Genomic DNA, 27,455 nt, shown 5'->3' on the forward strand with positions numbered 1-27,455 from the left:
CCTGTAGCCCCAACACTTTGGGAGGCTGAGTCAAGAGGATCATTTGTGCCTAGGAGTTTGATATCAGCCTGGGCAACAGGGCAAGACCTGTCCCTATAAAAAAAAAAAAAATTTAAATTATTACCAGAGGTCCCAGTCAAATAATCACATACTGCTTTGGAGCCTACTCCAGTATAGATCAAAGCAAAGACAAGGGCAAGAAGGCTACACCAAGCTGGGCAGTTTGGGTGGAGATAGAAAGACAGTATGAGAGAAACTTAGTGAAATATTTTGTCTCCTTCCTCTCCCAGACTCCCCAAATTCTGTCCCTTTATCTCTTGCTACCATTATTCTAACCTTAAGTGTATCACATTCTGTAAAACAGGACTACTAGAATGGACAACTAGCGTGACAAAGAATTCCAGTTTATGCTATGTATTTCCATACACCAACTGCAGAGACTAGGTTCTAACTCAAAGTTGTTCTGAATGTATTAAATGTAGGTACATGCTCAGCCATTTTAAGTAATTGATACTAGTCATTTATTTACCTATTTGATGCTCCCTTTTTTTTTTGAGACAGAGTTTTGCTCCTGTTGCCCAGGCTGGAGTGTAATGGCAAGATCTCGGCTCACGGCAACCTCCGCCTCCCAGGTTCAAACAATTCTCCTGCCTCAGCCTTCCAAGTAGTTGGGATTACAGGCATGCGCCACCACACCCGGCTAGTTTTGTATTTTTAGTAGAGATGGGGTTTCCTCATGTTGGTCAGGCTAGTCTCAAACTCCCAACCTCAGGTGATCTGCCCACCTCGGCCTCCCAAAATGCTGGGATTACAGACATGAACCACCGTGCCCAGCCAGATGCTCCCTTAACTTTTTAAAGCTGAAACTCAAACAACTACAGTTCTTAGACATTTTTAAATGAAAATAAGTAAGGTTATAAAATGAGAGCCAGAAATGTCTGGGTTTCAATGATCAGGCATTTTACCCAATTGACATTAGTAACCTACTTACCATGGCACACATAAAATATACTGTGACACGTCAGAAGAAGTGTATTTTACACATATCAAATAACCTGCCCCTAAATGATACTTTCAACTCAAATGTAACACTTTCTTTATTTGGAATTCAATGATGAGAAGACAACTTGACTATGTAAGAGACAGTAGAGTCCAGCAGTTAAGAGTATAGACTGGGTTGGGCGCAGTGGCTCACGCCTGTAATCCCAGCACTTTGGGAGGCTGAGGCAGGTGGATCACCTGAGGTCAGGAGGCTGAGACCAACCTGGACATGGTGAAACCCCGTCTCTACTAAAAAATACAAAAATTAGCTGGGCGTGGTGGCGCGCGCCTGTAGTCCCAGCTACTCGGGAGGCTGAGACAGGAGAATCCCTTGACACGAGGCAGAGGTTGCAGTGAGCCGAGATTGCACCACTGCACTCCAGCCCGGCGACAGAGTGAGACTCCTTCTCAAAAAAAAAAAAATGTAGACTGTAGCCAGCCATAGTGGCATGAGCCTATAATCCCAGCTGCCTATAATCCCAGCTACTCTGGAGGCTGAGGTGAGAGGATGGCCTGAGTTGGAAGGCAGAGACTGCAGTGAACTGAGATTGCACCACTGCACTCCAGCCTGGGTGACAGCCTGTCTCAAAAAAAAAAAAAAAGTATACACTGGTCAGGTGTGGTGGCTCATGCTGTTAATTCCAGGACTTTGGGAGGCCAAGGCAAAAGGGTCACTTGAGCCCAGGAGTTCAAGAGCAGCCTAGCCCCTATCTCTACAAAAAATTAAAAAATTAGCTGGGCATAGTGGTACACACCTGTAGTCCCAGTTACTGGGAGGCTGAGGTGGGAGGATCACTTGAGACTCCAGGAGACTGAGGTTACAGTGAACTATGATCATACCACTGCACTCCAGCCTGGGTGGCAGAGCAAGGCCCTGTTTTATTAAAACAAACAAACAAACAAACAAAAAACTATAGGACTACTTACCAGTGGCTTACACCTGTAATCCCAGCACTTTGGGAGGCTGAGGCGGGTGGATCACCTGAGGTCAGGAGCTCAAGACCAGCCTGACAGGGTTTGGAGAAACCCTGTCTCTACCAAAAATAGAAAAATAGCTGGGGGTGGTGTCACATGCCTGTAATCCCAGCTAGTCGGGAGTCTGAGGCAGGAGAATCACTTGAACCCGGGAGGTGGAGATTGCGCCATTGCACTCCAGCCTAGGCAACAAGAGTGAAACTCCGTCTCCCCCTCCAAAAAAAGAGGCTTTTCTAAGATAACACAAAACCAGATGTCATAAAGGAAAAAAAAAAAAAAGCAGTTCTAACTGCATAAAATCATTTATATCATATATTTGTATCATGTAAGTACACCTTTAAATCAGTAAGAAAAAGAAATAAATCATTAGAAAAATTGACATGATATATGAACAGGCAATTCGGAGAAATACAACTGGCTGACAAGCATATGAAAAGCTTGGCTCCACTAATAATTAAAGCACTCCAAACAAACAAGATACAATTTGTTCTGCTCTGGCAAAAATTGAAAAGAATGATATTACATCGTATTTGAAAAGGTATAAGAAAACGGAGATTCTCGGCCAAGCATGGTGGCTCACACCTGTAATCCCAGCACTTTGGGTGGCCAAGGCGGGTGGATCACCTGAGGTCAGGAGTTCGAGAGCAGCCTGGCCAACAAGGCGAAACCCTGTCTCTACTAAAAACATACAAATTAGCCAGGCATGGTGGCACGTGCCTGTAATCCCAGCTACTGGGGGGCTGAGGCAGGAGGATCGCTTAAACTTGGGAGGCAGAGGTTGCAGTGAGCCAAGATCATGCCACTGCACTCCAGCCTGGGGAACAGCGCAAGACTCTGCCTCAAAAAAGAAAACACACACACACACACAAAAGAAAATGAAGGTTCTCATACACTACTGGTAGAAAAGACAGTACAACCTGTTTTGAAGAAATTCTGGTAGTTCACTTCAAGATTTTAAATGTACAAATGTCTGACCACATGATCTTACTTCTAGAACTGTTCCACATGAAAATCACAAAACTTTATGTCCAATATATGCAATATTATTCCACCTTGTTTAAAAGCAAATTCTAATTATACAGTTATTTATTTATAGCACATATAAAAAAGCATTAAAGATTATACACCAACTATTAACACTGGTTACATCCAGGAAATGGGATTAAGGAAACACGAGACCATGTTTTTTTTTCCTATACTTCATTATCATTTCTACACTTCACCATCATCATCATTTAAAAATCCTTTTTAATGGGCCAGGCGCAGTGGCTCACGCCTGTAATCCCAGCACTTTGGGAGGTCGAAGCGGGCGGATCACCTGAGGTCAGGAGTTCAAGACCAGCCTGACCAACATGGAAAAACCCCAACTCTACTAAAAACACAAAATTAGCCGGGCATGGTGGTACATGACTGTAATCACAGCTACTAGGGAGGCTAAGGCAGGAGAATTGCTTGAACCCAGGAGGCAGAGGTTGCGGTGAGCCAAGATCGCACCATGGCACTCCAGCCTAGATAACAAGGGCAAAACTCCATCTCAAAAAAAAAAAAAAAAAAAAAACCCTTTCTACAACGACTTTGTATAATTTTAGAATCTTTTTTTTTTTTTTTTGAGACAGAGTCTTGCTCTGTCGCCCAGGCTGGAGTGCAGTGGCCGGATCTCAGCTCACTGCAAGCTCCGCCTCCCGGGTTTACGCCATTCTCCTGCCTCAGCCTCCCCAGTAGCTGGGACTACAGGCACCCGCTACCTCGCCCGGCTAGTTTTCTGGGGTTGTTTTTGTATTTTTCAGTAGAGACGGGGTTTAACCGTGTTAGCCAGGATGGTCTCGACCTCCTGACGTCGTGATCCACCCATCTTGGCCTCCCAAAGTGCTGGGATTATAGGCTTAAGCCACTGCGCCTGGCCTAGAATCTTAAATAACAAAAAGTTTTTTTAAAAGAAATGATAAAATAAAAGGCTAAAAAGCAAAAACAAGTCTTTTTTTTTCTTTTTTTTAAGAGACAGGGTCTCACCCTGTCACCTAAGCTGAAGTACAGTGGCATGATCACAGCTCACTGAAGCATTCAATTCCTGGGCTTCAGTGATCCTCACACCTCAGCCTCCCAAGGAGCTGGTACTACAGACTCATACTCGGCTAAATTTTAAAAATTGTTTGTAGAGACAGGGTTCTCATTATATTGCCCAGGCTGGTCTCAAACTCTAGGCCTCAAGCAATCTTCCTGCCTCAGCCTCCCAAAAATTACAGGCGTGAGCCACTGCACCCAGCCCACACTTTTAATTTCAAATAACTAGAATTTAATCTATTAAAGATTGTCAGTTACTGAATTTAATCTATGTTCATTAAAAGGGTAATGTGAAATATAAAGCCTATTAGATGCTTAGAGTAGAACACAGTAAAAACCTAAGACTAATATCTTGCTTTTTTTTTTTTTTTTTTGAGACGGAGTCTCACTCTATTGCCCAGGCTGGAGTGCAGTGGTGCGATCTCAGTTCACTGCAACCTCCGCCTTCCAGGTTCAAGGGAATTCTTCTGCCTCAGCCTCCTGAGTAGTTGGGACTACAGGCACCCGCCACCATGCCCGACTAATTTTTTTCTTGTATTTTATTGTAGAGATGGGGTTTCACTGTGTTAGCCAGGCTAGTCTTGATCTCCTGACCTCGTGCCTCCTGCCTGCCTCGGCCTCCCAAAGTGCTAGGATTATAGGCATGAGCCACTGCACCCGGCACATCTTGCTTTTAAAAGGAGGACTTAGCAAGGAATCAGTATAACTCAGTTTCTTACAAACCTAAGTAAATGGACAATGATGTTTTTGTTGTTGTTTGTTTTCTTTGAGATGGAGTCTCGCTCTGTTACCCAGGCTAGAGTGCAATGACACAATCTCGGCTCACTGCAACCTCCACCTCTTGGGTTCAAGCAGTTCTCCTACCTCAGCCTCCCACGTAGCTGGGACTACAGGCAGACGCCACCAAACCCAGCTAATGTTTGTATTTTCAGTAGAGATAGGGTTTCACCACATTGGCCAGGCTGGTCTCGAACTCCTGATCTCAGTTAATCCACCCAACTCAGCCTCCCAAAGTGCTGGGATTACAGACATGAGCCACCGTGCCCAGCCAAACAATGATTCTTAAGAAACAGCTGTACAAATGGAACAAGTTGGTGTGAAAGACTAAACAGAATTTATAGATTAGCATTCTTGATAATATTTCATCAAGTTAACACATTGGTTTAGCCAAAGGAAAAAACGATTAAATATCTCAGAAAAGTTATATCCTACATAAAACTTTGTTTCAATAAATAACATGAATAAATTCGTCTCTTCAGATCATTTGACTGTTTTTAATCTTGCCTTATAACAGCACAATACAGTCGTTTGTGAAGTAACTAAATATAAGAAGTTACTCTTCACACTAGACTGGCCCCATGGAGTTTTAATCACTAAGAACACATGGAAACATTAAAAATTTATCCTCAACTAAATATGTCATCATCATTCTTCTAATCTAACTGGTGTTCTTTTCCAAAATTGAAGCTTTGAATCTTCAATGAATTTTTTTAATTATCCACTGACATTTGAATGCTACACATAAAATAAAACCTAAGATATTTGCTGTCATTTACAGCAAAAGAAGAGACTATACCTAAGACATAGTTCAATTTGGACAATTATTTTGGCATGATCAAAATCCCAGTAAGATTTTCAGATGCCTAAAAGATTCCAAGTATTTTAAGCCTTTAGACTAACGCTTTACATATTATACGAATGTTTTGCTTTGGAGCTATAGATCTTGATTCCCAAGTGTCCCACTTACTCAGTTTAATCATCTGCAGAATAAAGAAAAATAATAGTACTGATCAGTCGGTTCAGAGGATAACGAGATAACACAGTATACATGTAAAGCACTTAGTGACTATACTAAAGACTTGAGAAATGCTCATGTGTCTCTTCACTTCCCCAATATAGATTTACTAATTGTAGCCACTGTCAAATTACATAGAATAAGGTATTTTAAATCTAATCTCTTCTAAAATATTTAATTTTCTGAATATTTCCTAGTTTGTAAAGTTAAAAGCCCAATAAAAGTTGAGCAAGACAGAGATTGGCACATGAGGTCATAAATTGCAGAAGCCAGATTGTGTACAATATTTTAAATGGCTGTGACTATTATTCTGAATGAGATGGGAATAAGAATGAGACAAGCAAAGAAATGTCTTATCTAACTTATGTATGAAAAGGGTCTGGCCAGGCACGGTGGCTCACACCTATAATCCTAGCACTTCGGGAGGCCGAGGCAGGCAGATCACGAGGTCAGGAGATTGAGACCATCCTGGCTAACACAGTGAAATCCCGTCTCTACTAAAAATACAAAAAAAAAAAAATTAGCTGGGCGTGATGGCACGTGCCTGTAATCCTAGCTACTCGGGAGGTTGAGGCAGGAGAATCACTTGAATCTGGGAGGTGGAGGTTGCACTGAGCTGAGGTCACGCCACTGTACTCCAGCCTGGACGACAGAGCGAGACTCTGCCTGGAAAAAAAAATTAAAAGAAAAGAAAAGGCTCACTCAGGCTACTATGTTGAAAGGAGATTGTAATAAAGCAAAGATGTTAACAGAGAAAACAGAGTCTAGTAAAAAAGTACAAGTAAGAGAAGACAGTGGCTTTTAGATCAAGGTAGTAGCATAGTGGAGGTGGTAAAAAGCAGTAAGATTCTAGATATATTTTGAAGGTAAAGTCAAGAATTTTTGCTATCACATTGGATAAGAATGTGAAAAAAAGAAAGACAAGAGACAAAAGTATCTCTAATTTGGGGCCTTAACAACTGGAAGGATAGAACTGACATTTGCTGAATAGGCTAAGACATAGGAGGAACAGGTCTGGTGAAGCAGCTTCAGAAGTTCAGTTTGGAACAGGTTAAGTTTGTGATGAATATCAGACATCAAAGTAGATACGACAGATACACAGTTGGCTACATGCAACAGAATTTCAAGGAAAGAAGTCTGAGATAGAAATAAATTTGAAACTTGTCCACCTTTAGATGCTATTTAAAGCCATAAAACTGGATGAGATCACCAAGAGGGTTGGTGCACACAGAGAAAAGAAAAGGTCTAAAGACTGAATCCTGAAACAACACAACAATATTTAGCCGTCAGGGACATAAGGAGGAACTATCAAAGTTGCTGGTGAGGCAGGAGAAAAATCAAGAGAGAATAGTATCTTACAAGCCAAATGAAGAAGTACTTGAAGGATGAAAAAAAAAGGATTAAATTGGCTCATGCTGCTGATAGGTCAAAACAAGAACTTGGAAATAAATAAAAAAACAAGCAGGACATATGCACAGAAGTATTAAATATGGCATTGTTTATTAGAGAAGAAAATCAGAAACAACCTAAACATCTCCCAATATGAATTAAATAACAAATATACTCAATGGAATATCACACAATTATGAAAAAATGATAGCTATTAAGATCACATATACCTGACTATGACATATTATTCTATGTAAAAAAAACTGAGACATAATTAATAGATATTATAAAATCACAACCATATAAAAACACATGTATCTTTTTTTTTTTTTGCCAGGCGTGGTGGCTCATGCCTGTAATCCCAGCACTTTGGGAGGCCAAGGTGGGCGGATCACGAAGTTAGGAGTTCGAGATCAGCCTGGCCAACACAGTGAAACCCTGTCTCTACTAAAAATACAAAAATTAGCGGGGCATGGTGGCGCACACCTGTAGTCCCAGCTACTCGGGCGGCTGAGGCAGGAGAATCACTTGAACCCAGGAGGCGAAGGTTGTCATGAGCCGAGATCATGCCACTGTACTCCACCTGGGCAACAGAGCGAGACTCTGTCACAAAAAAAAAAAAAAAAAGGCCGGGCGCGGTGGCTCAAGCCTGTAATCCCAGCACTTTGGGAGGCCGAGACGGGCGGATCACGAGGTCAGGAGATCGAGACCATCCTGGCTAACACAGTGAAACCCCGTCTCTACTAAAAATACAAAAAAAAACTAGCCGAGCAAGGTGGCGGGCGCCTGTAGTCCCAGCTACTCGGGAGGCTGAGGCAGGAGAATGGCGTAAACCCGGGAGGCGGAGCTTGCAGTGAGCTGAGATCTGGCCACTGCACTCCAGTCCGGGCGACAGAGCAAGACTCCGCCTCAAAAAAAAAAAAAAAAAAAAAGCATCTTTCTTTTTAATTAGAAGAAAACATACCAAACGAAAGTGTTAGGGTTGTGTGAAGATTAATATTTTTTCTCTTAATTTTTCAAATGAAAACAAAAAAAAAAGCTTGCCCTAAAAGGATAGCCTGGTGCGTCTACAACAATTATATAGCTTTGCTCATAGACCATTCTTACCTACAAAAGCAAAGATTGAAAACAGATTAATAATAATAGAAAGTCTTAACTATTTCCTCATCTAAATGAAACAAAAAAACGAGAATTGGGATTACTGGGCAAATATTTTATCCCTTCACACTTATCATTAACACATTTTGTTCTAAATTATCCTATTTTGCACTAAACTTACTGGGGCAGAATGAAAGTACATGATTGTGTATATTTTTGACACCAATGATAAGGGCAAACTACTGTCTTGAAGGAGAAAGGGGAAGTGAGATCTGGCTTTAAGAAACTGAAAGGCCGGGCGCGGTGGCTCAAGCCTGTAATCCCAGCACTTTGGGAGGCCGAGACGGGCGGATCACGAGGTCAGGAGATCGAGACCATCCTGGCTAACACGGTGAAACCCCGTCTCTACTAAAAATACAAAAAACCAGCCGGGCGAGGTGGCGGGCGCCTGTAGTCCCAGCTACTCAGGAGGCTGAGGCAGGAGAATGGCGTGAAACCCGGGAGGCGGAGCTTGCAGTGAGCTGAGATCCGGCCACTGCACTCCAGCCCGGGCGACAGAGCAAGACTCCGTCTCAAAAAAAAAAAAAAAAAAAAAAAAAAAGAAACTGAAATTTCTCAGCCAGGCGCAGTGGGAAGCTGAGGCGGGCAGATCACATGAGGTCGGGAGTTCGAGACCAGCCTGACCAGCATGGAGAAACCCCGTCTCTACCACAAATACAAAATTAGCTGTGCATGGTGGTGCATGCCTGTAATCCCAGCTACTCGGGAGGCTGAGGAACAAGAATCACTTGAACCCGGGAGGTGAAGGTTGCCGTGAGTGGAGATCCTGCCATTGCACTCCAGCCTGGGCAAGAAGAGCAAAATTCCATCTCGAAAAGACAAGACAAGACAAGACAAGACAAGACAGGATATGACACGACACGACAGAGAGAGAGAGAGAGAGAGAGAGAGGGAGAAAGAGAGAGAAAGAGAGAAAGAAAGAAGGGAAGGAAGGAAGGAAGGAAGGAAGGAAGGAAGGAAGGAAGGAAGGAAGGAAGAAGGAAGGAAGGAAGGAAGGAAGGAAGGAAGGAAGGAAGGAAGGAAACTGAAATTTCTCAACCTCCATTTGCATCTACCCTTCCAGAAACAGATGTGGATCAAATACCTAACTCCATCTAAAATTCTTAGGCCAATGCCGCTGGCACAATACTTTATCATGTCTCATAATTTTTCCACCAAGTCTGCTGTCGACACATTTAAGATGTGAATGACTGCACACATTTTGTACTATATCTTGATAATTTAGGTAATGTATTTTAAACGTTACTGATGCACAAGGCAGGGTTAAGGTATAGTGTTGAGCATCGTGATTCTAGGCATGCATATAATCTTTCATATCAGTGTTTTTTGTTTTGTTTTGTTTTGTTTTTTTGAGATGGAGTTTCGCTCTTTTGCCAAGGCTGGAGTGAACTGGCGCGATCTTGGCTCACTGCAACCTCCACCTCCCCGGTTTAAGGGATTCTCCTGCCTCAGCCTCCCAAGTAGCTGGGATTATAGGCGAATGCCACCATGCCCAGCTAATTTTTGTATTTTTAGTAGAGATGGGGTTTCACTATGTTGGCCAGGCTGGTCTGGAACTACTGACGTCAGTTGATCCGCCAGCCTTGGTCGCCCAAAGTGCTAGGATTACAGGTATGAGAGTGCCTTTGAAAATAATAATTTTTTTTTCCTGAGACGGGAGTCTCACCCTGTCAACCCAGGCTGGAGTGCAGTGGTACGATCTCGGCTCAATGCAACCTCCGCCTCCCAGGTTCAAGCAATTCTCCTGCCTCAGCTTCCCGAGTAGCTGAGATTACAGGCATGTGCCACCATGCCTGGCTAATTTTTTTTTTCTTTTTTTTTGAGACGGAGTCTCGCTCTATCGCCCAGGCTGGAGTGCAGTGGCGGGATCTCAGTTCACTGAAGCTCCGCCTCCCAGGTTCATGCCATTCTCCTGCCTCAGCCTCCCGAGTAGCTGGGACTACAGGCACCCGCCACCTCGCCTGGCTAGTTTTTATTGTATTTTTTAGTAGAGACGGGGTTTCACCGTGTTAGCCAGGATGGTCTCGATCTCCTGACCTCATGATCCGCCTGTCTTGGCCTCCCAAAGTGCTGGGATTACAGGCTTGAGCCACCACGCCCGGCCTTGTTTTTTCTTTTCCTTCTTTTTTTTTTTTAGACAGAATTTCGCTCTTGTTGCCCAGGCTGAAGTGCAGAGGCACAACCTTGGCTCACTACAACCTCCGCTTCCCAGGTTCCCAAGCGATTCTCCTGCCTCAGCCTCCCAAGTAGCTGGGATTACAGGCACGTGCTACCTGGCTAATTTTGTATTTTTAGTAGAGACGGGGTTTCACCATGTTGGCTAGGTTGGTCTCGAACCCCCGACCTCAGGTGATCAGCCCACCCTGACCTCCCAAAGTGCTGGGATTACAAGCATGAACCATGGCTCTCGACCTAATTTTGTATTTTTAGTAGAGACAGGGTTTCACTATGTTAGCCAGGCTGGTCTCGAACTCCTGACCTTGGGTGATCTGCCCGCCTTGGCTTCCCAAAGTGCTGGGATTACAGTGGCGTGAGCCACTGCGCCTAGCCAAATTTTTGTATTTTTTGTAGAGACAGGGTTTCATCATGTTGGTCAGGCTGGTCTCGAAATCCTGACCTCAAGTGATCCGCCCGCCTTGGCCTCCCCAAGTGCCAGGATTACAGGCATGAGCCAATTCTGCAAATTTTTAAAAGGAAAAAGGTTTTGCGTAATTGCTTAATGCACAAATTAAGAAATGTTTGTTCCCAGTGTTTACTGGATTAAGCAATAAAAGATATAGATTAAGTAGTAATTACTACAAAAAGTAGAAATAATAAACTTACAGAACTTGAGAGTTAGAAAGAATCTCCTAACCTCATGATCCGCCCGCCTCGGAGTCCCAAAATGCTAGGATTGCAGGTATGAGTCACAACGCTCGGCAAAAAAAAAAAAAAAGAAAAGAAAAAAGATGCACGCATTTTTATATGGTTGTGATTTTATAATATCTATTAATTATAGTTCTCAAAGATACCTAAAATTTACTGGTTGATGGGGACATCAAAGGCAGATTCCTAGGCTCGTTGTCCAGAGATTTGGATTCAGTAGGTCTAGTGGGTTTACCCATGAATCTGTATTTCGAAAAGATCAAGTACAACTCCGTATTATTACAAGTGAGAAAACTATGTTAAGTAACCTATTTGCCCGGAATCACCTAGAATCTAGGTCTCATTAACTCCCAACAGTGGTCTTCCCACTATACCTCTTAAACTACATACTTTATAGTTGAAGGAACTAGGGCAAAGAAAAAGTTACTAGTGTGTTATTTGAGTCAATAAACAATCCTAGAATATTCCTAGTTGAAATTCTTTTTTATTATTCACTAAGTATTTCTTAAATGTCTACTATGTGCATAGCAATATGGTAAATTATAAAACTAATAAGACATGAACACTGTCCTCTGGAAGCAATTATCAGTTCGGAGGACAAGGTAAATACATAAAACTGATATCCAGCCAGGTGCGGTAGCTCACACCTGTAATCCCAGCACTTTGGGAGGACGAGGTGGGTGGATCAGCTGAGGTAAGGAGTTTGAGACCAGCCTGGCCAACGTGGTGAAACTCCGTCTCTCCTAAAAATAAAAAAATTTCGGGCTCAGTGGCTTACGCCTGTAATCCCAGCACTTTGGGAGGCCGAGACGGGCGGATCACGAGGTCAGGAGATCGAGACCATCCTGGCTAACAGGGTTAAACCCCGTCTCCACTAAAAAATACAAAAAAACTAGCCGGGCATGGTGGCAGGTGCCTGTAGTCCCAGCTACTCAGGAGGCTGAGGCAGGAGAATGGTGTAAACCCGGGAGGTGGAGCTTGCAGTGAGCCGAGATCCAGCAACTGCACTCCAGCCTGGGCGACAGAGCGAGACTCCATCTCAAAAAAAAAAAAAAAAAAAATACAAAAATTAGCCAGGCATGGTGGTGTGCACCTATAATCCCAGCTACTTGGGAGGCTGAGGCCAGAGAATGGCTTGAACCTAGGAGGCGGAGGTTGTAGTGAGTTGAGATCATGCCACTCCACTCCAGGCTGGGCGACAGAGGAAGACTCTATCTCAAAAAAAACCCCAAAAACTGATATCCAACAGCACAACAATCTACAAGTAGGTGCCAAAGTAAGTGGTGTGGCCAATTATAAAATTAACTGATTCACACAGATTCCACTCAGTATTTTTTAATGGTTAGAATTTACCCATCAGAAATCAATAATGAATTTCCTCTCTTTCATTGTTAAAAAAAAAAACTGGCCTTCGGGCGCAGTGTCTCATGACTGTAATCCCAGCACTTTGGGAGGCCGAGGCAGGCGGATCACGAGGTCAGAAGAAAAAACCATCCTGGCTAACACGGTGAAACCCCGTCTCTACTAAAAATACAAAAAATTAGCCAGGCATGGTGGCGGGCACCTGTAGTCCCAGCTACTGGAGAGGTTGAGGCAGGAGAATGGCGCGAACCCAGGAGGCGGAGCTTGCAGTGAGCAGAGATTGCGCCACTGCACTCCAGCCTGGGCAACAGAGCAAGACTCTGTCTCAAAAAAACAAACAAAAACTAGCCTTTAATGAAGGAAAGGTTTTGTCTTTGTGTGAACAGTTATCTCTCTCCTCACTATTTATCCACATCAATATCACTACTATCACATAATCCCACATGCCAGAATACCTTTTGTAGAGATCAAAGTTTATCTAATTTAATACAAAAAACTAAGAGTTTGGCTCTCTTCAAAGAGTAAGAAAAGCCTCCCTTCTGGACCATCTTACTGATTATATGTGGTCAACTGAGGATTTCAATTCTTCATTCTTCTGCAATAGTACTATACATCCAAATATTACATTAGCTTCATCATAGGCAAAGTGTACTTTGATACCTCTTGTTTCTGAGCTTGGCCATGTGACTTGGTCAGCCAATGTGAGGTTAGGAGAGCAGAGTCTGGAAATGTGCCGGTAGGGTTGGGGCTTGGCCTCTTTCTCTTCTGGCAATGCCATGACACCAGCTTCCCCCAGATAGATGTTACCTCTCCCTCTAGCCTGGACCCCAGAAGGAGACACATGGAGCAGAATAAATGCCTATTGTTCCATGCCACTAAGATTTTGTGGTTGCCAATAATTACACAGCAAAATGTCACTGAATTACCATATTTAAGAAATCCAGCCCAGGAGCAGTGGCTCACGCCTATAATCCCAGCACTCTGGGAGGCAGAGGTGGGTGGACCACGAGGTGAGGAGTTTGAGATCAGCCTGGCCAATACGGTAAATTTCTGTCTCTACTAAAAATACATAAATTAGGCAGGCGTAATGGCACACACCTGTAGTCCCAGTTACTTGGGAGGCTGAGGCAGAAGAATCGCTTGAACCCGGGAGGCAGAGGTTGCAGTGAGCCGAGATGGCGCCACTGCACTCCAGCCTGGGCGACAGAGCGAGACTCCGTCTTAAAAAAAAAAATTAGCTGGGTGTGGTGGTGCACTCCTGTAATCCCAGCTACTCTGGAGGCTGAGGCAGGAGAATCACTTGAGCCTGGGAGGAGGAAGCTGTGGTGAACCGAGGTCGCACCACTGCACTCCAGCCTGGGAGACAGAGTGAGACCCTGTCTGAACCAAAAAAAAAAAAAAAAAAGAGAGAAGAAAATGTTCTAAGAATTAAGGAGTCCAAGAACTCGGTAAGTGAGAAAGAAGAATTCAAAAGAAATGATTTATCCATGACCCCAAAAAAGGATGTGCTATCAATCAGTCTTCTAGGATTTATTTTCCTGTTCAGCTGCACTATTTACGCCTGTCCAGTTAACATCACTGCATCTATGTAACCCAAATCCACACAGGCCCTCTTTAATCAGCTTGCACTTAATGAAGCTGCACTAGCCACTTCAATATTAGGCAAAGCAAAGTTTTCCATGTTCAGATCTACGACATCTGCATAACCACCGCTGCACTGACACCTTGTAAGTGTCTCTGCTTCTTTACAAAGGTTGATCTGGTGAAGGCATTACTCCATCTCATACATCCAGTAAGAGTGAGAAGTTGTTGCTGCTACTGCTGCTGTTACCATTAATGTGGTAAGTAAAGGCGCACGCTGTAATCCTGGCTCCATAATTTACTGACTGTGTGGTGAGTTATTCAAATTCTCTGTACTTTACTCTCCCTCTATGGAAAAGGGGAATGATAATAACCTACAAAATAGAATTGTCATGAGGATGAAATGAAAAAATATATGTAAAGTTATTTGAATAGCTGATGGTGCATGGCAGGCACTTAATAAATACTAGCTATTATCATTACTGTTACAGGTCTGAAATCCAGCTTCACAAATTTTGTCATCTGGTGCTATGCAACACTAAAGAAAAAAACACTAAAACCACTAGCAGTGATTCTTTTATTCTCTCTAAGAGACACTCTTCTAAAATGACTGTATTACCAAACAAAAATTAAGTTTATTTTTAAATAAATGCTTTTTCTCTTACTTTTATCAGTTCTGATCACAATATTACGAGCGCACCAAGATAAATGAGAATCTATATTCTAAAAAGGTTAATAACAAAGAATATTGGAAAGTGTATGTTCTCAGATTTCTGCTCATGGAATGTTTAAGGCCTTTTACTCCATATTTTACAGGAACCACATGGGTTGTGGCTAGAGAATTTAAATAGCTAACACAATATAAAGAAATTTGGAGAAAAATCATTTTTACTCTGAAAGCAACTACAATTATTAAAAATATTAAAATATCAGTTTTAAAGTAAACTCAGAAGTTCAAATTATTTTAACAGAACCATATAGATTTATCATCAATTTAACAGACATTAATCAACAGTAGACATTATTCAACAATATCAAAAGCATAAAAGGAAACTTCAAATTTTCTTTTGGCATTTTCCTAGTTCAGACTTTTAAAACCAAATTAAGCAAATAACCTCTGTATCTAACATAGCAATGAGAAATTTGTTTAATGTGAAACACACTTATCAAAAGAAAAAAAGTAATTCGAAAGGGTCATTTGGTCCTTTACTCGCTTTAAAAGCCCAGTCCATTTGCCCATCATAAACCAAGTGTACGAGTTACACGTAGAATTCACTCCTCAAAATTTCTAAAAGCAAATCACCAAAAGACTGCTTGAAAAAATAGTTGTAAATAGAAGATGAGGTCTTTTTCCTAAGGTTTCTGAGAACTGAAATGAAAATATCCAAAAGAAAGGATGACTACCACCCTTTAGACTTTAATGAAATGTCAAAGAACTTTCGGAGTCAAATCTCCTAGAAGTCTAATAATGTCAGGTCAAAGTTGTCTCGACAGCAAAGCCAACAGATAGATGCCAGGTGACTAACAGTAAACTTACCAAACCGTATAATGCAATATATCAAGAATCTCACAGTTCCGGCTTCCTCAACATTTATTCTATTCATTCGGTAACATTTCTAAATAATGAAAGGAACATGGATTCCCAGAGTGATCTAAATCTCAAAATAAGGTTCAAGTGTGTGTTCTCTAGTTGATGTTCTTTTTACTGTAAGCCAAAACCGCTTCTTTATAATAATAATTTTAAAAATCTACAGGTCTGTTTCCAGAGATCTCGTAATAGACACTGTTCACTGGTGATTAAAATATTATTTTTAATCGTTGCATTACCTCACAGCTAAAAATGTCAAGATACCACACCCAATATGTCTTTTTCACCCCGTGAAGGGGGGTGGGGTGGGAATATGGAAGTGGGGATAGGAAAATACACAGGAATATTAAAGTCGATTTCCCTGGAAGGCATGGGGCAGGCGCGCCGGCACCGGGGCGCAGCTCCGCGATCGGGGGGACGCATGACGAAGGGCGAGCACAGGCCTCGGCCTCTGCGGGCTCCCTCCCTCGCCACCCGCAGGGGAAGTGGCCGGGACGCGCCGGCCGGAGCTACTCACCGGCCGCAGTGCTGACCAGCAGGATGGTCCATGGTAGCCAGGGCACCCGCCAGGGCCGCTGCCGCGAGGAAGTCATCCCTGGGCCAGCCAAGAAGCAGGAGGGCAAAGAAAAGAAATATGGGAAGTAGAGAGGCGGAGAATCAGCCGGGAGGCTCGTCTTCTCTCCCGTGGACTGATCCTGCCCGTATCACAATGCAGTTTGAAAGGACAAATGGCAGATGAGAGGACCTAGCTGCAGAGCTTTCATGCCGCTGCAGAAATTCCCTTCATTTCTCTCCCTTGCGGCTGGGGGTCTTCCTTCGCCTCGGACGGGGTGCCGCGGCCCTCCAAACTGAAGGCATGTCTGTGGGGAAAGCAGGGAGCCAAGAAGAAATCTCCCAAGTTATTTCCCTCGTAGTTTCACGATATCAAAAAAATATCCAGGTCTGGGAGAAAACATATCCAGGGTGCGGAGGGCGGGGATTCGATCCGGATCCGGGGGGCGAGGGTCAGAACTAGTTCCTGACTATCGGGAAGGACGAAGCCGGGCGGGCGGCGGCGGCGGCGCCCGGCAGCCCGAGTCGCATCGCCCGCGGCTCCGGGAAGGCAGGATTCCTTAAGTTTCGCTTCGGTGCTTCCTTCACTCTGATTTCGAAAACAAATCCTCTTCCTTGACTGGATCCAAAAAGGTGCCTGCCTCCATGGACAAGCTCACAGTCCCCACGCCTTCGCGGAACAACCGTGAGCGGGTCGGGGAGGCCCTGGCGAAGGCTGAGGAAACGTAGGAGCGGGGGAGGGGAGGGGTCGCGGCCCCGACCCGGGCTCCCCGAGACCGCGGGCGGACGGGGTGCGAGAAGCTGCCCCTTCTAGCCCTCCCGGCGGCGCTCCCTTCCCTTCCTCGCTTTTTTATTCCTGCCGCTCCATCTTGCCTGAGGTAAATTCCACCATGAAAGCCTCGTCTTCTCCCGTCAATGGCTCCTGTGAGCGAATCACAACCCCCCGAGGAAGCCGCCGCCGCCGCCGCCGCCACCGCCTCGTTCTCCCGCAGCTCTGGGCTCCGGGAGGAGCTCGGGCGTCGCGGACCGAGGGCGGGGGGCGGCGGGAGGGCGGATGAAGGTAGCCGGGGAAGGGAGTGGGCAGTGAGGCGGCGAGACACCCTGCGTCCCTCCGGAAAGCACTTCCAGTGGCTCCGAGCAGACCAGACACAAAGGGGGGAGTCGCCGCAGCTGCCAGTCTGCGGCGCTCCCGGTCACCGGAGTCGCCCCGCCTCCGCCGCCGCCTCCGCCTCCTCCTCAGTCTCCGGCTCTTCCCGGCCCTGTCTGTCTCTGGCCTGTGGTGCAGCGCGGGCGGCGGCGGCGGCGCCGGCGGCAGGATGAAGCCCGCACTGCGCCTGCGCGCTCACGACCCCGCCCGGCCCCGCCCCTCGTCCCGGGCTGGTTGAGGGCTCCGAGGCCCCAGCGCAGCACGTCTGTCCCCTGAATGGCCGATGGCTGGGTGGGGCTGCGGTGGGCAGCGGTGGCCTTTCTCCTTCACACACACATGCCTTCCAAACGTGCATGGCTTGGCATTCGTGTATTTGTTTAAGAGAGGGTGGCCACATCTTTTTGTTAGGCGTTCAGACTCCTCCGATTCCGAGATTTTCTCCCGACTGAGTTGTCTCCTTCTCCTCAGTACTCTCGGAGGAAAGCCTCGAGGGGCAGAACTGCGCTCTGTTGTTTCACGGCGCTGGAGCCTCCCTCTCCGCAGCCCAAAGAATGCGAATGGACCCGCCTTTCCCAGAACCGGAGACCTTGGCCTCCTCAGGCTCCCCTCTGACTCAAACAAAAGCCGGAATTGGAAAGACCCCCCCCTTTGATGTGTTTGCTGTAATCGACGTCCTGCTTTCCTCAACCGCCCATTCCCTTAGCCTTCTTAGTTGACAGGAATATTGAGTATTTGCAAGGATGCGAAGCCAGAGAGAGAAAAAAAGACTTTTAATTCTATAAATCGTCCCGCTGTGTGCGCGCGTCTGTCCGTGCAGCGCGGTGTCCACCCCGAGAGAGGGCCTGGATTCACAAGGCTGGGGGCCTTGAGGGCTTTTTAGGGCACGTGAAAGGAAAATTGAGCTAGAGTTATGTCAGGATAGAGAGTGGGATCATTTTGCACTCAAGTAATTGAGGAGATCCCGTTGGTACCGCAGTTTCCAAGGATTTGTGTAGTGCGTTTTTTCGATCTGGTTTGTACAAGCGACCAGCATCCCTCCCGCCCTTACACCCCGCTGCGGGGTCAGCCGACGTGGGTGGGATTTTGCCGCGGCGAGGGGAGAAGGTGACGTGCGTGGCGCCATGATCGGAAGTCTGGACTGAATTCTTAGCTGCGAGGTGGAAAATGCGCGTGGGAGGGCGATCTTGAGGGGTGAAGTCTGGCCTTCCCATCTCCCACCAGGCAGGAGGGTTATGCTGAAGGCTGGTTTTGCTGATCTTTCATTGAGGCTAAGGGCAGTTCTACAGATACAGTCATAGACTCCTTAAGTCATGCTCTGCTTGCTTCTTCGAGTCTGCTGTTATCTCTTTATCTGAATTTGATGTAAATAAATCTCCACATTCCTTAAACTGGTTCTGTTATACTAAACATCTTCCATAATTAGGGGTTGTAGCAATACCAACTCCAGATTCTAAGACTCTTTTTAGTTGAAATGTTTATACTGTTTACCCTTTAGACAGAGAAAAAAAAAATCTACCTAGTAAAATCCCTTAAAAAGATGAAGAGCATATGCTTTGATTCATTAGCTTTATTTATTTAGGTATTATTTATTTATTTATTTATTGAGACGGACTCTTGCTCTGTTGCCCAGGCTGCAGTGCAGTGGCGCGATTTCGGCTCACTGCAACCTCCGCCTCCTAGGTTCAAGCAATTCTCCGGCCTCAACCTCCCGAGTAGCTGGGATTACAGGCGGCGCCACCACACCCGGCTAATTTTTGTATTCTTAATGGAGACGGGGTTTCATCATCTTTGCCAGGCTGGTCTCGAACTCCTGATCTCAGGTGATCCACCTGCCTCGACCTCCCAAAGTGCTGGGATTACAGACGTGAGCCACCGCACCCTACCGATTCATTAGCTTTATTACTGTATTTTGTTTTGCCCAAAACGTCTAAATTAGAAACCGGTATTGTTTTAGCATTTGTCTTTCAAAAACTGAGAGAGAGTTTCTAGCACTCAGAGAAATTGGATTTTAGTATGTTAGAGGTGCAGAAAGTTTATTAATTCGTAGTACACTTTTATCTTCCTCAAATTGAGATCAAGTACTTCGTTCAATTTTTACTTACTTAAGAGTTTTTTCCAAGAAACATTAAGTGTGCTTTTTGTAGTTCCCCCTTATCCACCGTTTCAGTTACCTGCGGTCAACCACGGTCTGAAAATATTAAATGGAAAGTTCCAGAAATAAACAATAAGTGTTTGTTTTGTTTTGAGACGGAGTTTCTCTTTTGTTGCCCAAGCTGGAGCGCAATGGCCTGATCTCAGCTCACAGCAACCTCCGTCTCCCAGACTCAAGCGATTCTCCTGCCTCAGCCTCCTAAGTAGTTGGGATTACAGGCATGCGCCACCACACCCAGCTAGTTTTGTATTTTTAGTAGAGACGGAGTTTCACCATGTTGGTCAGGCTGGTCTCAAACTCCCCACCTCAGGTGATCTGCCCTCCTGGCCTCCCAAAATGCTAGGATTAGAGGCTTGAGCCACTGAGCCTGGCCTTATAAATTTTAAATTGAGTACTGTTACTAACTAGCTGTGATGAAATCACTGCCATCCCACACTGTCCTTCTGGGATGTGAATCATCATTTGTACAGTGTATCCGCTATAACCTCCTTAATCACTTAGTAGCAGTCTCTTATCAGACTGACTGTGGCAGTATGTAGTATCCAAGTACTTGTGTTCAACTAACCTTTATTTTACTTAATAATGGCCCCAAAGCACAAGAATAGTGATGCTGGCAATTCAGCCATAGAGAAGCTATAAAGTGCTTCCTGAAGTTAAAATGTCAGAGTTCTTGCCTGTAATTCCAGCACTTTGGGAGGCCGAGGCGGCGGGCGGATCACGAGGTCAGGAGATCGAGGCGATCCTAGCTAACACGGTGAAAACCCGTCTCTACTAAAAATACAAAAAAATTAGCTGGACGTGGTGGCGGGTGCCTGTAGTCCCAGCTACTTGGGAGGCTGAGGCCAGGAGAATGGCGTGAACCCGGGAGGTGGAGCTTGCAGTGAGCCAAGATCATGTCACAGCACTCCAACCTGGGCGACAGAGCGAGACTCAGTCTCAAAAAAAAAAAAAAAAAAAAGAGTTATTGACTTAATAAGGAAGGAAAAAAATTATATGCTGAGGTTGCTAAGATCGCTGGTAACGATGAATCTTTGGCAGGGCACAGTGGCTCACGTTTGTAATCCCAGCACTTTGGGGGACCAAGGTGGGAGGATCACTTGAGGTCAGGAGTTCAAGACGTGCCTGGCCAACGTGGTGAAACCCCATCTCTACTAAAAATACAAAAACTAGCTGGGCATGGTGGCATGTACCTGTAATCCCAGCAGCTACTCCGGAGGCTGAAGCAAGAGAATTGCTTGAACACGGGAGGTGGAGGTTGCAGTGAGCCGAGATTGCACCATTGTACTCCAGTCTCGGTGACAGAGACTCTGGCAAAAAAAAAAAAAAAAAAAAATTCTATCTGTGAAACTGAATTGTCAAGAAAAAATAAATTCAGGCTAGTTTTGCTGCCACACCTCAAACTGCAAAAGTGATGGCCACAGTGCATAATAATTGCTTAGTTAAGATGGAAAAGGCATTAAATTTGTGGGTAGAAGACATTATAGAAATGTATTCCAGTTTACAGCAATTGGGTTCAGTACTGTCTGTAATTTCAGGCATCCACTGGAGGTCTTGGAACAAATCCCTTGTGGATAAGGGGCAGGGAGGACTACTGTACATGTTATAAATGGATAATAAATTATATAGAACACAGAAAAGGTCTTAGGAAATTCACATGAAAAAACACATGCCACTGACTTGGTAGGTAGACAACTAGGTAGGTACCCTCTTCCCTTTTCTGTTCCTTCTTGTGATATCTCAGTTGGGACATGGCTGTTCACTTACAGTGAGAAAGAACATCAAAGAACAGAATTAGGACTTGGCAGGAAACTTGTCCACGACAAAAGGCAGACAATGTAGACGATGTAAGTCAAGCTCAGCTGAGAACAAAGGACTGGTGATGCAGGTGAGGTTTGGCATCTGTACTAATCAGGATGGGCTAAATTACAGTAACATTCCCCAAATCTCAACATCAAGCAATAAAGGTTTATTTCTCACACGTTATATGTTTGATATAAGTCATCAGGGGACCCATCGCAACTTGAGTTCACAGGAAATAGACACTGAAACTCTGAAATTTGTATTCAGGAGGTTATTACCTAGTGATGGCAAGAACACAACCTCTGTGGGGATTGACGGATGCAAGACTGGGCAGAGGGAGAAGTTGAATTGCAACACATTTGCAACTGAGGCATCAACCAATCCTGCAGGAATTCTGGAACTGGGTTGGCCTTTCAGCATTGTCCTAATCTGTGTCTGCTAACACTTTAAGGTACACCTAAAAGACCCCCCAAACCCAGCAAGCTTTTCATTCAAGATTCCTTCAGTGGGGTACATCTAGGGAAAAAGTCCCTCAAGAATGCTGATAAATTAGGCTCCTTGATTGCTGCCTTGGAGTAGGAAATCCAGCATTAGACAGACGGCCTAATCAAGTTGGGTAAAACCCAGTTAAATTATACGTTCACACCAACCAGTCACTGGATGTGGGCTGCACATATGAAAGAGATGTGACCTTTGATAAAAGAGTTCTCTTTAGCCAACAGCTACCCCCAGAGAGGGACCCAGCTGAGCACTGTCAGCCACCAGCAGTTCTAGCAGTTGGGAGAAAGAATGCTTCAGACCTAAAGAGTGGATCTGGGGAGCTCAGCAAAACATCCGCTGCATGGACTCTCTCACTGTAATCACTGAGGTCCCCAGATTGGTAGAGTCTTCACTGAGACATGTTTTCCAAATTGCCACAATAGGGATCATAAAATTTAATTGCTAGTGTTGCAGTGTCTTGCTGTAGCCATTAAAAAGCTTCCACCTAGAAGCAGTGTGCTTTACTTCCACTCATATTTTAGTGGCCAACAAAGTCAGATGGCCAAACCTAACTTTAAGAGGGCAGAGGCCGAGAGCGGTGGTTCACTCATGTAATCCCAGCACTTGGCAGGCCGAGGCGGGCCGATCACGAGGTCAGGAGTTCGAGACAGGTGAAACCCCTTCTCTACTAAAAATACAAAAAATTAGCCGGACGTGGTAGCGGGTGCCTGTAATCCCAGCTACTTGGGAGGCCGAGGCAGGAGAATCGCTTGAACCTGGGAGGCAGAGGTTGCATTGAGCCTAGATTGCGCCACTCCACTCCAGCGCAGGAGACAGTGCAAGACTCAGTCTCAAACAAACAAACAAAAAAGGCAGAAAATGTAATCCTACCATGTCATGAGAAAGAGAACCTGAATATTTGTGAACAGCCCTAATGACTAACATAGTATCCAAGGGTAAAATAATCCCCAATACTCTAATCACCAAAACCCCAATAAGTAGGACTTTTTTCCTGATAGGGGTAAGGAAGCAGGAAATAAAGGAGATACAACACAGAAATCCAAGAGGACAGACTAACAGCATCTGCCAAGACTGATCTTCACTATGTGTTATAGCCCCTCATGGATGATATCTCTGCTTTGAGTTGGAGGACTGGTCCTGGTTTTAAGAGGGGACAGAGGGGCACTAAGCAGATTATTAGAACAACTATTGAAATAAGGACTAAGGCCAATTTCTTGTTAAATAAATGAGGATATGTAGGAATTACCTGGGCTCAGAAATACCGACTACTACTTCTTTTTTTTGTGTGTGTGTGTGCGTGAGACGGAGATTTACTCCTGTTGCCCAGGCTGGAGTGCAACGGCGCAGTCTCGGCTCACCACATCCTCTGCCTCCCAGGTTCAAGCGATTCTCCTGCCTCAGCCTACCGAGTAGCTGGGATTACAGGCATGTGTCACCACACCCGGGTAATTTTGTATTTTTAGCAGAGATGGGGTTTCACCGTATTGCCCAGGCTGATCTCAAACTCCTGACCTCAGGTGATCCGCCTGCCTCGGCCTCCCAAAGTGCTGGGATTATAGGCGTGAGCCACTGCGCCGGGCCAATACTGACTACTTCTAAGAACAAACTTCATGATCATAAAGGGGTGGCATCAAAGAAAAATAGAAGAAAAACTCTTAGCTCTAGCAGAAAAACAATATAGAAGTTAGCCCTGGGACACCTTTCCAGGTCAGAAAAACAAACAACTAAAAGCTGCTTAAAAACTTTAGAATTTTAGGCCGGGCGCGGTGGCTCAAGCCTGTAATCCCAGCACTTTGGGAGGCCGGGTCGGGCGGATCACGAGGTCAGGAGATCGAGACCATCCTGGCTAACACGGTGAAACCCCGTCTCTACTAAAAAGTACAGAAAACTAGCCGGGCGAGGTGGCGTGCGCCTGTAGTCCCAGCTACTCGGGAGGCTGAGGCAGGAGAATGGCGTCAACCCGGGAGGCGGAGCTTGCAGTGAGCTGAGATCCGGCCACTGTACTCCAGCCTGGGCGACAGAGCAAGACTCCGTCTCAAAAAAAAAAAAAAAAAAAAAAAACTTTAGAATTTTATCTTTAGGCTTAAAACTGAGAAACCGGACAGGGCATTGTCTCATTTTGGAAAATCAAGGTATAGTTGTGGGGAGAGAAGAAAATCCAGTTGGGAAGTACAGAGAAAACAGAATTAGAGATTTACCTCCCTGACATCCTTTAGGCCTGAAAGCAACCTAATTCTCTGTCTTACTAAAACAAAGCTTTTAAAAAATAATAAACAAATAAAAAGAGCCTTGCTTTTAAAACCTAGATTGATTGTCTCATCTCTTTCCTTCCCTTTTCTTCTAACTTTGGAAATTTTAGTTAACCTAGCTTCTGGGGTCACCCTTTTCTTCAAGAGCAAAATAAAACCATCAGAACCTCCCATCCTGAGTGACTGACAACAGGAAAACCCAGCTTCTCCCAAGCATTTGAAAGACCACAGAAAAGGACTTCTATTTTTCTTTTTTTTTTTGAGACGGAGTCTGGCTCTGTCACCCAGGCTGGAGTGCAGTGGCGAGATCTCAGCTCACCACAACCTCCACCTCCCAGGTTCAAGCAATTCTCCTGCTTCAGCCTCCCAAGTCACTGGGACCACAGGTAGATGCCACCACGCCCAGCTAATTTTTTTTTTTTTGAGACGGAGTCTCGCTCTGTCGCCCAGGCTGGAGTGCAGTGGCCGGATCTCAGCTCACTGCAAGCTCCGCCTCCCGGGTTCCCGCCATTCTCCTGCCTCAGCCTCCGGAGTGGCTGGGACTACAGGCGCCCGCCACCGCGTCCGGCTAGTTTTTTGTATTTTTTTAGTAGAGACGGGGTTTCACCGTATTAGCCAGGATGGTCTCGATCTCCTAACCTCGTGATCCGCCCGTCTCGGCCTCCCAAAGTGCTGGGATTACAGGCTTGAGCCACCGCGCCCGGCCTTTTTTTTTTTGTATTTTTAGTTGAGACGAGGTTTTACCATGTTAGCCAGGATGGTCTCCTGACCTCATGCTCCGCCCACCTCAGTGTCCCAAGGTGCTGAGATTACAGGTGTGAGCCACCGCGCCTGGGAGGACTTCTATTTTTCACAAATTTACTTATTTGCTGTTGACTTCTCTTCTGGTGTCTTGTAAGAGCTTTTCCTTGCTTTTTTTTTTTTTTTTTTTTTTTTTTTGAGAGAGAGTTTTGCTCTGTTGCCCAGGCTGGAGTGCAGTGGCGCAATCACCGCTCACCCCAACCTCCACCCGCCAGGTTCAAGCAATTCTCCTACCCCAGTCTCCCGAGTATCTGGGATTACAGGCATGCATCACCACGCCCGGCTAATTTTGTATTTTTAGGACAGATGGGGTTTCACCATGTTGGTCAGGCTGGTCTCAAACTCCTTAGTCAGGTGATCCGCCCACGTCGGCCTCCCAAAGTGCTGGGATTACAGGCGTGAGCCACCGCACCCGGCTCCGGCCATTTTCCTTGTTGATTTCAAACATGGAGCTCTACTTTCCTTCAAAGAGTAGATACAGGACCCTTCATTTATCTCCAAGTTATACCATATGTAGTTAAGATTTTTACTAAGGCTTGGAATTAAAAAAGAAAAGTAGGCTGGATGCAGTGGCTCACACCTGTAATCCCAACACTTTGGGAGACCGAAGACGGTGGATCACTTGAGCCCAGGAGTTTCAGACCAGCCTGGCCAACAAAGCGAAACCCCATTTCTACTAAAAATACAAAAAAAATTAGCCAGGCATGGTGGTGCACTGGAGGCTGAGGCACAAGAATCGCTGGAACCCAGGAGGCAGAGGTTGTAGTGAGCCGAGATCGTGCCACTGAACTCCAGCCTGGGTGACAGAGTGAGACTGTCTCAAAAAAAAAAAAAAAAGAAACAAAAAAGAAAAGTATGACATAGTGTAACACAGTGAAGGATATCTTAAAATAAGAATCAGCTATCACTGTTCTCTGAAGTCAGATATCATTTGCTCTCTGAAGTTCTTGAGCCACATGTATACCTGTTCAGTGGAACCCCATTTGAAAGTACCGTTTCTGGCCTGGTGCGGTGGCTCACACCTGTAATCCCAGCACTTTGGGAGGCCGACGTGGGTGGATCACCTGAGGTCGGGAGTTGGACATCAGCCTGACCAACAGGGAGAAACTTTGTCTCTACTGGAAAAAAAAAAAAAAAAAATTAGCTGGGTGTGGTGCTGCATGCCTGTAATCCCAGCTACTTAGGAGGTTGAGGCAGGAGAATCGCTTGAACCTGGGAGGCGAAGGTTGCGGTGAGCCGAGATCACCCTATTGCACTCCAGCCTGGAGCAAAACTCTGTCTCAAAAAAATAATAATAATAAAATAAAGCCAGGCGCGGTGCTCACGCCTGTAATCCCAACACTTTGGGAGGCTGAGGCTGGCAGATCACGAGGTCAATAAATCGAGACCATCCTGGCCAACATGGTGAAACCTCTCTCTACTAAAAATACAACCTGGGAGGCGGAGGTTGCAATGAGCCTAGATCGGGCCACTGCACTCCAGCCCGGCGTCAGAGCAATACTCCCTCTCAAAAAAATGAAATAAAATAAAATAAAAATAAAATAAAAAGCCCCGCATGGTTGTGTTTGCCAGCTACTGGGGGGGTTGAAGCAGGAGGATCGCTTGAACCCAGGAGGCGGAGGTGGTAGTGACCCAAAATCGCACCACCACACTCCAGCCTGGATGGCAGAGCCAGACTCCCTCTCAAAAAAAGTACTATTGGCCGGGCGGTAGATCACGTCTGTAATCCCAGCACTTTGGGAGACCGAGGCGGGCGGATCGCGAGGTCAGGAGATGTAAACCATCCTGGCTAACACGATGAAACCCCGTCTCTACTAAAAATACAAAAAAATTAGCCGGGCTTGTGGCGGGCGCCTGTAGTCCCAGCTACTCGGGAGGCCGAGGCAGGAGAATGGCATGAACCCGAGAGGCGGAGCTTGCAGTGAGCCGAGATCACGTCACTGCACTCCAGCCTGGGTGACAGTCAGACTCTGTCTCAAAAAAAAAAAAAAGTACTGAACTCTGCCTCCCGAGTTCAAGCGATTCTCCTTCCTCGGCCTCCTGAGTAGCTGGGATTACAGGCGTGCACCACCATGCCTGGCTACTTTTTGTATTTTTAGTAGAGATGGGGTTTCACCATATTGGTCAGGCTGGTCTTAAACTCCTGACCTTGTGATTCGCCCGCCTTGGACTCCCAAAGTGCTGGGATTACAAGCATAAGCCACTGCGCCCAGCCAGAAATTACTGTTTCTTAGCCTATAGCCACTAGCCATGTTGTTAGAATCCAGTCCCATCCTTTGCCTCCATCCATACATTTATTCCGTCATATATATAACCAACAGATGTTTACTGAACTATGCGCTGGTCATTGTTTCAGGTACTAGATACAGCAAGGAACAAGGGAGATAAGTTCCTTCCTCTCATCTTTTGATGGTACTTACTTAAATTCATTTTCTATT

General features: G+C 45.3%; 1 protein-coding gene across 2 annotated transcripts in view; it reads right to left on the bottom strand.

Moving 5' to 3' along the window:
• BMPR2 (bone morphogenetic protein receptor type 2) overlaps positions 1–16,949 on the bottom strand; it is a 210,406-nt gene extending 193,457 nt beyond the window's left edge. The window contains exon 1 of one of the 2 annotated variants that reach the window (XM_033230678.1): positions 16,333–16,949. In XM_033230678.1, the coding sequence (XP_033086569.1) occupies positions 16,333–16,408 (76 nt within the window). In that variant the 5' untranslated portion in view covers positions 16,409–16,949. The remainder of the gene's footprint in view (positions 1–16,332) is intronic. The other variant, XM_033230679.1, reaches the window with a different exon arrangement.
• Between the last annotated feature and the right edge of the window lie 10,506 nt (positions 16,950–27,455).

The sequence above is a fragment of the Trachypithecus francoisi genome, unplaced genomic scaffold, assembly GCF_009764315.1.
Source record: "Trachypithecus francoisi isolate TF-2019V2 unplaced genomic scaffold, Tfra_2.0 Lachesis_group13, whole genome shotgun sequence".
Taxonomy (NCBI): Eukaryota; Metazoa; Chordata; class Mammalia; order Primates; family Cercopithecidae; genus Trachypithecus; species Trachypithecus francoisi.